Source organism: Geotrypetes seraphini, chromosome 8 (assembly GCF_902459505.1).
Source record: "Geotrypetes seraphini chromosome 8, aGeoSer1.1, whole genome shotgun sequence".
Lineage (NCBI taxonomy): Eukaryota > Metazoa > Chordata > Amphibia > Gymnophiona > Dermophiidae > Geotrypetes > Geotrypetes seraphini.
Window position 1 is genome coordinate 114,136,187 of NC_047091.1, and position 13,868 is coordinate 114,150,054.

General features: G+C 43.6%; 1 protein-coding gene across 3 annotated transcripts in view; it reads right to left on the reverse strand.

The window, feature by feature from the left end:
- Window positions 1-2,837, reverse strand: part of REXO1 (RNA exonuclease 1 homolog) — a 176,229-nt gene extending 173,392 nt beyond the window's left edge. For 2 of the 3 annotated variants that reach the window (XM_033955063.1, XM_033955062.1), the window contains exon 1: window positions 2,435-2,837. In XM_033955063.1, coding sequence (XP_033810954.1) covers window positions 2,435-2,675 — 241 coding nt within the window. In that variant the 5' untranslated portion in view covers window positions 2,676-2,837. The remainder of the gene's footprint in view (window positions 1-2,434) is intronic. The other variant, XM_033955064.1, reaches the window with a different exon arrangement.
- Window positions 2,838-13,868: the final 11,031 nt, after the last annotated feature.

Sequence of the window (13,868 nt, forward strand, 5' to 3'; positions counted from 1 at the left end):
GTCGGAAATTTCTAAATATTCAGAAGCTAGGAACTAATGTCCATAATATTTTGCTTATTATAAGGTTATAAGGCTAAACTTTCAAGTAGATAGTCCAACCTACAGTTGTTATTGATTAGTTTAGATCATCACTAATGGAACTGAATGAGTCTTAAATCTATTATAGCAGTTAACACAAAGCATGCATTAAGAATAAATGATTCCAAAGGTCTGCCATCAGGCCTATTTTAACTATCACAGGGCCTGTAGGAATAATTCATGCTAACACATTAAGTAAATGCCCCCTTTCAGGTCTTTTATTAAAGATTAGTATGTTACCTATTACAGGACTCATTTTATTCTTATGGATCCTGCTGCAAATAACTTGACACTAATCATGTTTTGTGGTCCCTTAATGTTTGAGATCTCACAAGAACCATCTTCAGTTATTACTGAATAATTCTGTGTCAAGGCCTGGCTAGCTCACCTCCAACTTAATTAAGTATTTAACAGGTAAGGATGAAGCAGGTGTATGATGGGACAATATATGGAGGCTCTGTTGGCTTTCAGTCACAGCAGACAGGTATTTTCTCGGTTATCATAAGATATAAGCAGTAGCTCTCACTGGAACTAACTACACAATTGCCCTAGAGCCAAAAAGCTGCTGGTGCTATCATTGCCAGACCTCCCTCCAAAGGGTTCTAATAACTGTGCCTCCAGTATTAAACTAAACCTTAAGTTTATATACCGCATCATCTCCACGGAAGTAGAGCTCAGCATGGCTTACAAGAACTTAAAAATGAGAAAGGGTAGGAAAAGGTTTACATAAGTTTATAAGTTGAGTGGAAAAGTAAGGGAAAAAATAAATTACATGTTAGAGAAGAGCCAGGTTTTTAGTTGCTTGCGGAATAAATGGAGGGAGCTCAGGTTCCGCAGCGGGATGGTAAGGTCATTCCAGAGATCTGTGATTTTGAATAGAAGTGATTTTCCCAGTTTACCTGCGTGGAGAATACCATGTAGGGAGGGGAAGGATATTTTTAATTTATGGGCGGTCCTGGTGGAGTCAGGGCACGAGGAGTTGAAGGAAAGTGAGATTAGGGAAGGAAGGATGCTGTGAATAATCTTAAAAGCCAGGCAAGAGCATTTGAATTGGATTCTGGAAATCACTGGGAGCCAGTGAAGATTGGCCAGGAGTGGGGAGACGTGGTCAGATTTACGTTTTGCAAAGATCAGCTTGGCTGCTTTATTCTGAATAAGCTGGAGTCTTTGGAGGCTTTTTTTTTTTTGTTAAGCATAGGTAAATGGCATTACAGTAGTCAAGTTTGGAGAGGACAGCGAAATGTTTTTGGCGGAAGCAGGGTCTTGCTTTCCTTAGCATGTGGAGGCTGAAAAAGCATGATTTTGTCAAGGAGTTGAGGTAGTTGTTGAGGGAGAGAGAGGAATCAATAATGACGCCAAGGACCTTGCTTGAGAACTCAAGGTGTAAGGCAGCGCCTGAGGGTAGTGCGAAGAGGGAGGGCAGGTGTTCTAACTTTGGGCCGAGCCAGAGTATTCTCAGCCTTTGTCCATCCACAGAGTAAAATCAGCTAAACCTATGCCTCCTACACAGCTTTGCTCCCATTGATCCTTCAGCAACTATAAAGGAGATGATAGAATTTGGTTCTGGGGTATAAAAACTTTCAAATAACTGTAAAGAAAGAATGTGATCAAGAGAAGGAATATCAGTGAATTGGCCAGAGATGAAATGGCAAGTAGAGAAGTATGAAGCTCTCAATATTAATCCTTATAAGGAACTACTGTATGTTATAGTAAAAAGAGTAACCAGATACAGAGTTATTGAACTATTTGACAAGACTAGGCAGTGCAAATACCTAAGGTGGTGGTAGCTTCAGGAGGGGACAGTAAAGAACCCCCTACAAAGCCAACAGATCTTAACAGCCACATGTACCAAATGTTTAATATTTAAAAATATAATATCCAATTATGCATTTTCACAGGATCATGACGTCAGAAAATCATGATTGTTCAGTTCAATTATTAAAATATTAAGAAGGGTTAGAGTGACTGAGGGCCTATAAATTATTTAAGCAGACCATTACGCTAAAGGTCCACCTAGGGCACTCACATCGGCCCTAAGAAGATAGGGCTGGGTCATCAGGGGCAGGTTAAGCCAGTCCTGGGGGGAGGGGGAAGAAAAGACAGATCTCCGGATCCTCTCAAGACTGCCTTAAAAGTTGTCTACCGGTATTGTACTTTGGGCAATGGGAATGGAGGAACAGGGGAAGCTGCTGTTGCAGTTCTTCTATTGAATGCAGTGGAAAAAGAGGAGATCAGCCTGACCCGGGTGGCCTAGAGCTAAAAGAAAGTTCACACTGTAACTTCCCACCACAGGCCGGGAAACGTTCCTGGGCGTGGAGAGCTGCCTGTAGGCCTTGGTGTTCGCACCTGTACCCACCTGCGGCAGTGCTGGTCTTGGCCCTACTGCTCCCCTCTTTGCTGCTGTTGCTGCCGCTGCTACCGCCGCTGTTACTGTTGTTATTATTGTCACTATACCCCGAGGCCCTGCTGCCGACCCAGCCTCCGCCGCCTCCTCCAGCATGCCTGAAGTGACAGTAAGGCCGTGGACACCTCCCCCCCGCTGGATTCTTATCGAAAGGGCAGTCGATGCCTCGGAAGAAACCGGTGCACCTCAGCATCCTCCGCCTCGGAAGCTCATCACCCTTCGGGGGAGGGGGGATAGCCGAGGCTCACTAACCCGGCGGAGGCAGGTCGCCACTTCACTTTCCCCTTTTCTCCTACTGTGCCCGGCACCTTCTTCTTTCAATCTCTCCCTCCTCCCCAAGACCTCCACAGCTCCCCGCCCCCTTCACCACCCCAACGACAACAAATTGGCCGCCATCTTGCACCTCTCAGCGCCCGGATGCCACAGACAGGGTGGTCCACGGAATGACGTCACGAGGGCACGCCCGCGCAGCGCCCGACGGGAAATAAACCTAACAAAAGGGGTGGGGCAGCGAGTGATGGCGGGGTTGCCGAGGTAACCAGAAGCTGGAGAATTGGCTGTGGTTGGAAAGGGAGGCTAAAGCAGTAGCCGAAAAAGTCTTTTGACCAGCCTCCGCTCTCTTTCGAGGCAATGCTGCTACTATAAGATTCTTCGTTTCTGTATCTATAGCTCTAAAAGCGGGAGCTACCGCTTTTCTGACCGTGCCGGAAGTTTTCTCCTTATAAGCTTACTTTAGAATCAGGTAACGTGATAGCCAGAAAACAGACACAAATCATCCTTCTTAAACATTTTTTCCTTTGGCTGGAGGAAACTTATCGAACTAAAAGCCTTTTATCTATCTGTACCTGAACGATAAGATTGTTCAATCTCGCTGAAATTCAAATAGTTTTGGGAGAGGGGTTTTTTTTTTTAAATAAGTGCATAAGGACACCATTTCAGCGGGAAGGGGGCTGAATAGTTTGATCGTACAATTCAAGTTGAGCTGAAAAAGGCAAATTACTCGTAATAATTCTATAAATAGTTCTATTTACTTTTGTTACTTTGGAAAAGTATACTTTTCCCGGTTACAATATCTAATATTTCTTCCCTATCATAGTGCACACAATTCAGAAGGCCATAGCCTTGCAAAATTATTTGGAGCTGATTAGTTTCTTTTGTGATAACTTATACCTAATCAGATTTCATAAGAAAAATGTGCAAAGTTTCTACAGTAAAGTAGATTCTGGTGCAAAGGGCATATAAATCCTTATGGGTGATATTCCTCAATTCGCAAGTTGATTGCAAAAGGATGAAATTTACATTCTGGTATATCTCTTCCGGATTCTATATGCAAGGTGGCCAGTGCCGCCATCCAGTACCTGCAGAAAACCAACACTTTTCTCACCATGTGCTCCTACTACCACTGAGAGACAGCCAGAGCCACCTACAGTTTCAGTTTTTGCAGGCGATACATGCAGAAATCTTTCTGATCTACTCTTCCATTCGGTGGCTTCTGTGCCGAATGACCCCTTGTGCTGGTCTTCTGCCAGAGGACAGGAAGCAGTTCTGTGGAGACAACCTCAGCAGAATTATTTAATGACTGAGCTCTCAACTCTACAACTTTCCAGTCCATCAATGGGGCACCCACAAGTTGACTTATTTGCATCTTTTCACAATCATCAGTTGCCCCAGTTCTGCTCCAGACTTTCCTCCCTTCTCTCCTGGATTGTACAGGTATGTTTCTATATGCATTCCCTCCATTTCTTCTCTTGTTGAGCTTTTTATTCAAGTTCAAGAGAGCAGTAGCCACCATACGTCTCTTTTCTCCACGGTGGCCCAGGCTACATGGGTTCTTTCTTCTCTTTCAACTCAGCTTCAGGGAACTCGTACCTCTTCTGATATTCCATACTCGGTTCAATCCGACTCAAGTCTCTGATTCATTCTAATCTGCACTGAATTCCATTGTCAGTTGCTTTTTCTCGGACTGCATCCTTCTCAGCCTATTTGTTATCTTCTGGATGTCTCCAGGAAACTAGCCACTTAACAATGTTTCCATTAAGAGTGGTCTTGGTTTTTCTTATTGGTGTCTTTTTTTTTTTTTTATCTTCATGTTCTACATTCCTACATAGTGGAATTGCTCATGCATTCTTCTACTTTTGTTGCTCTTAGTCTCGAGCCTATATCTCTCGGACTTCTTTCCAGTGCTATTGCATTTTTTCCCTTTGTCAGTCGAGGGTCAACCTTTTACTGCTTCTCTGGTTTCCAGATTCATGACGGGTTTTTAATGTGTAACCACACCTCATGTTTTCTCCTGTCGTTTGGGCCCTATTGTAGCCTTTTCACTTGGTTTCCAGGATTATGATAGGGTTTTTTCCCCTGTGAAACCACTTCTCTAGTCCCTTCTTGTCGTTTGGGACCTTACTGTAGTTCTTTCCAGTTTGTTGAAGCCATTTTTTGGCAGTTCACCTTTAGTTTCTTGCCTGGCAAGTGTGTTTACTTATTGCTCTCACCTCGACCAGGAGGGTCAGTGAGTTACCTGTATTAGTAGCAGATTCATCCTTTGCAGTTTTTCATCATGCCAAGAAGGCTCTTCATACCCATCCAAAGTTTATTCTAAAAGTTGTCACTTTTCTTTTCATCCAGTCACTTGTTCTGCCTGTGTGTCTTTCTACACCTCATTCTCCTACTGGAGAAACTGCTTTGTATACTTTGGACTGCTACTTTGACCGGACAAAGCCTCAGCGAACTTTTCTCTAACTTTTCTTTTTATTCACAAAAGTTAGGTCATCCTTATTCAAGAGAATATTTTACACCTGGCTGGCTGTCTACATCTTGTTCTGCTATGCTCAGTCTGGCCTGGCATGAGACAGTCGTATCACAGCCTACAGAGTTCGAGCTCTGGCAGCTTTTTGTTGCTTTCCTTAGATCTACACCATTAAGGACCTCTGTAAAGCTGCCACCTGGTCCTCAGTTCATACCTTCACTTCTCACTATTATCTGGATTCTTTCTCCAGACAGGATGGGCACTTCAGCCACTCTGTATTTCAAATTATATTTTCTTTGGCCAACACTCCCACCATCCCATCTCTGTTAGCTTGGAGGTCACCCATCAGTGAGAAAATGCTGCCTGCTTGTCCCGGGATAAAGCACAGTTACTTACCGTAATAGATGTTATCCAGGGACAGCAGGCAGATATTCTCACAACCCACCCACCTACCCGGGTTGGCTTCTTAGCTGGCGTATTTTAACTGAAGGACCGCGCGTCCTCATCAGGCGGGAAGGCACTCACGCATGTGCAGTTTAGGCTATTGTGAACTTTTTGAATTGTTAAAGTGGCAATGCACTTTTTAAAGTGGTCCGTACTGGGGCTCCGTCAGTGACATCACCCATCAGTGATAATATCTGCCTGCTATCCCTGGATAACACCTGTTACGGTAAGTAATTGTGCTGTCGGTTGTATGTTCTCTTTGTCTCAAAGACTGCTATTTATCTTTTTTAAAATGTAAAAAATATGTAATGAGGAATCTTTCTCCCTCGTTCCAAGGAAAAAGTAGTGGTACTTCAGGAATCAGTGCTAAGTTCCACTCTACAGTATTTTTAGTGACATTTAAGCATAAAATGGACAATTTTTTTCAATGTACAGTATGAACTTCAAATGAATTTTCAAATAGAAACTTTGCACAAATTCCAGGACTGGCTACAAAACATACACCATGCAGGAATTTCAAAAGGAAACTCCTGTATGTTTTTTACTAGCGTAGGAGGAGGGCAAACATCAGCCTCCAGTTTTACCCAGATAACTAGTAAGTCATTACATTGAGTCTGAAACGGATCTTTGAGGAGATTTTGAAAAGTATTGTCTACTTTTCAGTTTATTTGGAGAAAATTATGTCCATTTCAGGAAGTACAGAACCAGGAAACTTTAAGAAGTGCTCAGTGTGGAAGACTTTGTTGAAGGTCAGGCATTCTTAAATCATTTCACCACACGATGGCAGTAAATGAAAATTGTATGTGCAAGTAAAATATGATTTGTATGGCCTGGTTACAATTCTGTAAAAAGTATTGCTAGCTTAAAAAAAAAAAAAGAAAGCCGAGAATTATAGCTTCCAAGTCTGTATATGTTTAACAGTGTTAACAGTAGAGCAAAATAATATCTTTTTTAAATATCATGTGCACACAAGAGATACTAAGAGACATTTTCAATAGAACGTCCAAGTCTGACTTTGGATGTTTCCCGCAAGACGTCTAAAGTCGGAAGTGGAAAATGGCCATTTTCAAAACCTTGAAAAAACCACTAGATATCCAATTTTTTTTTTTAATCGTCTATTAAACGTTTTGGCCATCAGGATGTCCAACTTTATTTTCCATTTTCGACCACAGAATTGTCCAAGTTCAAAATGTCCAAATTCGGACTAGAGAATGACACAAGGACAAATTTTTCCTCATTCCCTCAGGAACTCACTTTTCCATCCCATCCCAATGAGTTCTTTTCCTGTCCCTGCCCCATTCCTGCAAGCTCTGTCCTCATCTGCACAAGCCTCAAACACTTTAAAATCACACTTTAAAAACATTATCATGCATTCCTCATCCTATTTTAGTTTTAGAAAATCAGTAAAAACGAAATTGTTCAGTTGATTTTTAACCTAAAAATTCTATAGTTTTTACTTCTTCTATTCTGTATGCATGTATCTGACGACTCTATATTGTGACTATTTCTCTGATTGTCCAGCACCTCTTGTTGTAAACCGCCTCGAACTATTATGACTTTGGCAGTACAGTGGTGCCTCGCATAACGGACGCCTCGTACAGCGAACGCTGCGCATAACGAACTTTTGTCTTGCTCCCTATAACGAACTTCGTTTCACACAACGAAGTCGCCCGAGGGGCCCGGGGGGGGGCGGAACTACTCTCGCCGCTTCCTAATGTGAGCCGGGAACAGCAGCACCCTCCTGTCTGAATGCAGTGTTCCATCATCTCCCTCCACCTTACCTTAGATGCCGAGTTTTCCGGCTTTCTTTTTCGGCCAGCCACACACTTTCAAAGAGCAGCACATGCGCGCATGCTCTGTTGTTCAATCTTCTCCTCTGACGCAACCGGAAACCGGAAGTTGCAGGAGAGGAGAACATTGATCAACTTCAGCAGCTGCGCGTGCACAGCTTTTTGAAAGCGTGCGGCTGGGTGAAAAAGAAAGCTGGCAAACTCTGCATATAAGGTGAGGTGGAGGGAGGGAAATGTAGGGCTGCAGAACGAATTATTTTGTTTTACATGTATTCTTATGGGAAAACAGGGCTGCAGAACGAATTATTTTGTTTTACATGTATTCTTATGGGAAAACGCGTTTCACACAACGAACGTTTCACATAACAAACTTGCTCCTGGAACGGATTAAGTTCGTTGTGTGAGGCACCACTGTATATAAGAATAAAATTATTTTTAAGTGCTCAAGACTTGTGCAGTTAAGGCAGAGCTTGCAGGGACAGGGTGGGGAAATTGAGTTCCTGCAGGGTCGGGGACAAAATTTTCCCCATGTCATTCTCTAATCCAGACCATTTGGATGTGGGAGGGGCCAACGTAATGAACTGGCCACACAGACATACCAACAGAGCAGTGGCGCACTGTTGTGGACATCACATAAAGGGTGCCGTACACCCCTTATTTATGTTGAGACCTCCAAAACCTACTATACCCACTTGTCTGCCACCCCAATAGCCCTTATGGCTGCAGGTGGCACCTATATAGCAGTATAGTTGGATTTTGATGGCCTCACACTTTCCACCAAAAATATAGTGGCTAGAGTGGCTTATTGGCTTGGGTCCTCCTCTCTATGGTTCACTAACCCACCCACCAGGTTACTCTATGTGCAGCTCTACTAGGCTTTCCCATACCAGGTGATGCTGTTCTAGAGACAAGTATGTACTGTTTCATTCATTCCTTTGTGGGGTAGGAGGAGGTTAGTGACCCACTGGGGGAGTGTGGGAGGTCATAACATAATCCCTCCAGTAGTCATTTGGTCAGTTTGGGTACCTTTTTGCACTTAGACGTTCTGAGCTAGACCTGTTTTAAAAGTGTCTTAAGTTCCATCCAGGATGTCTTTGGAAAGGTTTGATTATTCATTACCGCAAGACATCCAAGTCTAAGCACACCCAAAGTTCACCCAAATATGCCTCCAACACGCCTTCTCTTAGTTTTGGATGTACAGCGGCTAGGACGCTTTGCAAGACATCCAGAATGACAGTTCAAAAATTGGCACTTGAACATCTTGGCAATTAGGACGTCCAAATACCGATTTATGCCATTTTTTTTAACATCTTACTGTTTTGAAAATGCCCGTGTGGGTTTCCATGTATATTTGTACCAGGTCCAGAGAAGGTTAGTGTTGGGACAGTTACAGCTCAGCTAGAATTCATGAAGGATAGACCGACTAATTCTAGTGCCGGGTTTTCAAAAAAAAGAGGAATTTTGCCAAAATCTCTGCAGGTGAATGTTGGGAAAGTGATCTTGTTTTTCACTGAATGTGTTGTCTTTGTGGACTGACATTTTCATTGTTTTTTCTCTAATCTTGATATTAAATTGCTTTCATGCTCTTCTGTGATTGGATTTGCTTTTCAGGTGAAGTAACATCACTCTTAAAAAGCCAATTTAAAATTTAAAAAATCCCTACAAATCTCTTTGATATTGAAATGCAACATAAGTATTAGAATTATTCATGTAGTTGCACACTTCAGAGAAAAAGAACACCCTCATTTTATTGTCACACAAATGCAACATCTGGATCCATTAATCCACAGCACAGACATACATTGCTCTTTCATTCAGTTCAGACTTGCATTTTTTAAGGACAGATTTGCATTTGTTTAATACTAAAGCTGCAGTCTTCATGTGCATTCTATATGAAATTCAGATTATCCGCTATAATAAAACCTTTAGCACGCATGTGCACTTCAAACTCCGTGCAACCATGATCCATGACTCCGTGCTGCGCAAGCGCAATGCCTGCCTCAGTTGATTTCCTGCCCCAATCTCCGACGTCAGCTGATTTTCTGACTACGCTGCCGGGACGCCTCTTCTCACCCCCGGACCAGCAGCAGCCACAGTTTCATCATGCAGCCGCGGGGCATTTGCTAGGCCAACCCACTCCGATAATGCGAGGCCTATCAAAAACCCCGAGGCTGCCTGGGCTAGCAGATGCTGGACAGGGGGAGCAGGGAAGGGAAAAGGGGTACTACTAGACAGGGGTAGCAGGGAAGGGGTGGTGCTGGACAGGGGGGAGGTAAAAGGAAGGGAGAAGGGCTACTGCTGGACAGGGGGGAGAGACAGAAAGAAAGAAAGAAAGACAGAAAGAAAGAAATGCCTAAGTCTACACATTTATTCTACCACCCTCTAATGTAACAGGCTAAAAAACTAGTAGATAATAAAGTCCTTGTCTGTACATGGATTCCAGAAAAAGTAGCTACCACCAGCTGGCTTACACTACAGACTGTGGCACATGCAACAATACTGAAAAACTGTTAGTTTGCAGAAACGTTTTCATTCAAGTAGCCTAGTAGAATACACAAATTCTCCTCTTTCTCCTTGTATTCCCTGATGCTACTCTAATCTAAACCCAGTATTCTTCCTAGCATCTTTTAGCCAGGCGCTCCGCCCAGCTAATTTAGGTGAGCACCTGGCTGTCTTCCTCGGCTTCCCCCTCAGTGTCCTCCGGATTCTCCCCTAATCTCACCTGTAAAATGCTTCCCCATTAGCGTCCTCTGGATTTCCCCCTAGTCTCACCTTTTAAAGTTAATTATGGCAGCTTGCAGAGTAAACTTAGCAGGCTGCCATCAGTCTCCTTAGCATGTTTCATCTGCCATGGCCCCGCCCCTGACATCAGGGGAGGGGCAGGACCATGGCAAAGGGGACGTGATGCGGAGGCCAATGGCAGCCTGCTAGGTTCGCTGTGCAGGCTGCCGTAATTAACTTTAAACATTGGTCCTCGATAAGCGGTGGTCACAGTGCGGAAGACGACATCTCTCGGTGGGTGCAGAATCAGTGGAGGTAAGGCCCTGCCTGTCGCAAGGGCCCCGGTGGGATGGGGAGCGTCGGGTGTAGGGTTTTTTTGGGGGGGCATTCCAGTGGTTTGTCCCACGCTGATGGCCCTGCCTGATGCTTTGGATCCCTCATTAAGGATGTGTTTGGTGGGCCTCCATGCTTTTTATAGGATCCAGGATTGCTGCTCCATGATGGGCCTCTTTCTATTTGCATCATGGTTTAGGTTTTCCTGTTGCAATCTTCAGTTCCTTTGCTGTGAGTTAATTTGTTTCCAGTTTGGCTACTGACAGGTTCCCTTTAGGATCTGAGAATGGCCATTAAAAAAAAAAAATTCTCTGGCTCAGAGCCTAGTCTATGGTGTGCGGTTTTTCTTGTTTCCTGGCCTAATTTACTAGCTCAGCAATTATATAATGGGTAGCATTAGTATTTTAAGGATCTTGACGTTTTCATGCAAATTTGAACAGGGGGGCTCAGCCAGCTTCAAGGATCTCCTCTGATATCCAGTGGCTTGGACTTGATCAGAATGGACATCTGTGGGGAGAAGGTGCAGTATAGTAGTGCTTCCAACAGAGCCCTCCAAGTCAGGTCTGCACCACTCCTTGTTCCCTGTTGAGTTAGCCCCTGAGTTCTCTCCTCCCCTCTGCATTCCCTGAGGGCCAGTTTTTATACTCTCTCAGTTGGTTTACTGCTCCGACTTAGTCCTGCATCTCAGCATCAGGTGCAGAAGAATGGAAGCTATGGTTTCCTTTGCTATTCGAACATCGGAATAGCGTTATTGGATCTGAGCAATGCACTTAATATATACCTGGCAGTCCCATTATCCCTCAGTTCCTTTCCATTTCTCTTTCTGTTCACTTTTTCACCGGCAGGACCCAGTAACCTGTCCTGAGAATTTTCCAGTCTTGGGTGTCCTCTGGTGCCCCTCATAGCAGTACACGTTTGGTCTCAGCTACAGGAAATGCAGCCTCCAGATCAGCCCAACAAGCTTGTCTGCATGATATTGGTTTATCCTCCTGCTTTGCGATGCCCCACTCTCAGGTTGCCTCCCTGTGGTCTGTTCCGGCGTAGCTTTCTGCAGGAGTTCCAATATTTCTTGAGCTAGATTCTGCTATAGCCTTTCTTGCCTGTACTGTGTTTTTCTCTCTAGCTTCAGAGTTGGCATCAGGCCTCTGTTCTGCTGGGTTGTTTGGACAACATGGATCTGGTACCTGCTTATATTGAGCCTATCCAATGGAGAGCTGCCTGAATCACAAGTGACTGTCTAGCATGAGATTGACTGCGTTTCTATTGGCCTGCGAAGAATGAACTTTTATCGACTTAACATGGCCACAATGGTGGCTATAGACAGCGTATATTGCAGCACGAGGAAAGGACAACCTCAGTGGAGGCACAGGTATGTGACCTCAGAGCAGTGTAAAATGCTGCATGCCCGGATCGAGAACCAGGAAAAGAGGAGTTGAAATAATGTTCACATTGTAGGGATGGCGGAATCCATTAAAGACTCAGACCTGTGGTCGGTGGTAGAAAAATGGTTCCCGGAGGCTGTGGGCCTGGCCCTATCTGGCATGTGTGTTAAAGTGGAGTGGGTACATTGCCTAGTTCCTCACAGAGATGAAGAGCAATGGTCTTGCCCAGTAATGGCCCAAAATCTGAATTTCGCTGATAAGGAGCAATTGATGACTCTGTACAGAAAAAAAGGGTCTTTCAACTATCAGGGCAGCAAAGTGCTACTCTTCAAAGATTATTCAGTTGAGGTCACTACACATCACAGAGCTTTGGCGCACCTGGAGTACTGCGTCCAGTACTGGTCGCCGTACCTCAAGAAAGACATGGCGGTACTTGAGGGAGTACAAAGAAGAGCAACTAGACTGATAAAGGGAATGGAAAAACTTCCATATACCGAAAGATTGAAGCAGTTGGGACTTTTCTCCCTGGAGAAGCGAAGACTTAGAGGAGACATGATAGAAACCTTCAAGATCCTGAAGGGCATAGAAAAAGTAGACAGGGACAGATTTTTCAAATTAAGGGGCGCCACAAGTACAAGGGGGCACTCGGAGAAATTGAAAGGGGACAGGTTTAGAACAAACGCTAGGAAGTTCTTTTTCACTCAGAGGGTGGTGGATACGTGGAACGCGCTTCCAGAGGCTGTTGTAGACAAGAAAACATTAAATGGTTTCAAAGAAGGTTTGGATAGATTCCTAGAAGAAAAAGGGATTGAGGGGTATAGATAGGTATAGACCATTGCTCAGGAAATGGGCCTGATGGGCCGCCGCGGGAGCGGACCGCTGAGCAGGATGGACCTAGGGTCTGCCTCAGCGGAGGCAACTTCTTATGTTCCTATGTACTGTGTGGCGCTGCGCTACAAGGGAGTCTGTTTTACAGTCCAATTTCCAGCAAGGGTCTGTATTATGGCAGATTCTGGAACCACGACCTGTGATATTCTGGAGGCACTCAAAAACTATGTGCAGGGCCTGCCCTGAGGGCGCTCTATCTTAAACGTGGGCTGGCGGCTTTCTGTTCTGGCTATTAGTTTTGGTTTTTCTGAGGGAAGGTCAGGAACAGTGACTAGGAGCATAGGTGAACCTTGCCTTCCTTGGTTGGCTGCATAGTTTGAATCCATTCTTTTAAGAATAGCAATATATGATATGATGTGTTTCATCCTTTATAATTCACTTTTATTTTAAAAACAGGAAAAATTCATTTAATTGGAAACTATAAAGCCATACCCAAATTTATCTGTTGTAAAAAATTTCTCTAGTTTAATTTGCTGCTAATCAGTTTTCAACCTGTCATGTAAGGACTTAGACTAGAGGATGAATGGTGTCTAGTATAAAATAGTTCTTTTGTATGTATGGATAGGTGCCAATGCTATGAGGTGTCTGAGCACCCTTAATATTGAGCAAATGCCTTTATTTTGGCCAAGGAGGGATAATTTGTGTTGGATGTAGCACATCCAAGCTCTTCTGAAAAGCTAGCTCCTATATATGGATGTGTCATCAAATATCCCTGCAATAATTCATTTGTTTTCTACTAATTTTCTCCCTTTTATTGTTAAATCCTTTAATGAAGAAAGCATGGTGTGCTGAGCAAAAGAAATGCTTCTTCAAAAAGAAATACAGTAGAAGCTAAACCATTAACAGAAAAATCAGAGGATCCTTTTATAAAAAGATATGAAAGTAAACACTTAAATAAGTTAAGCCTCTTCAATTGGCCTTACAATCCAGATCTGCTGTCATTTTTTTAGGTACATATTTGAGATTTCAGTCAACTTCAACTGAAGACAGTCCTGTTCAAATATGCTTTTGTTGGTCTCCGAAAACATCATGACACATGTAAACAAGAGCACACTCAAATATTAAAATAAAGGAACAAGAAAAAA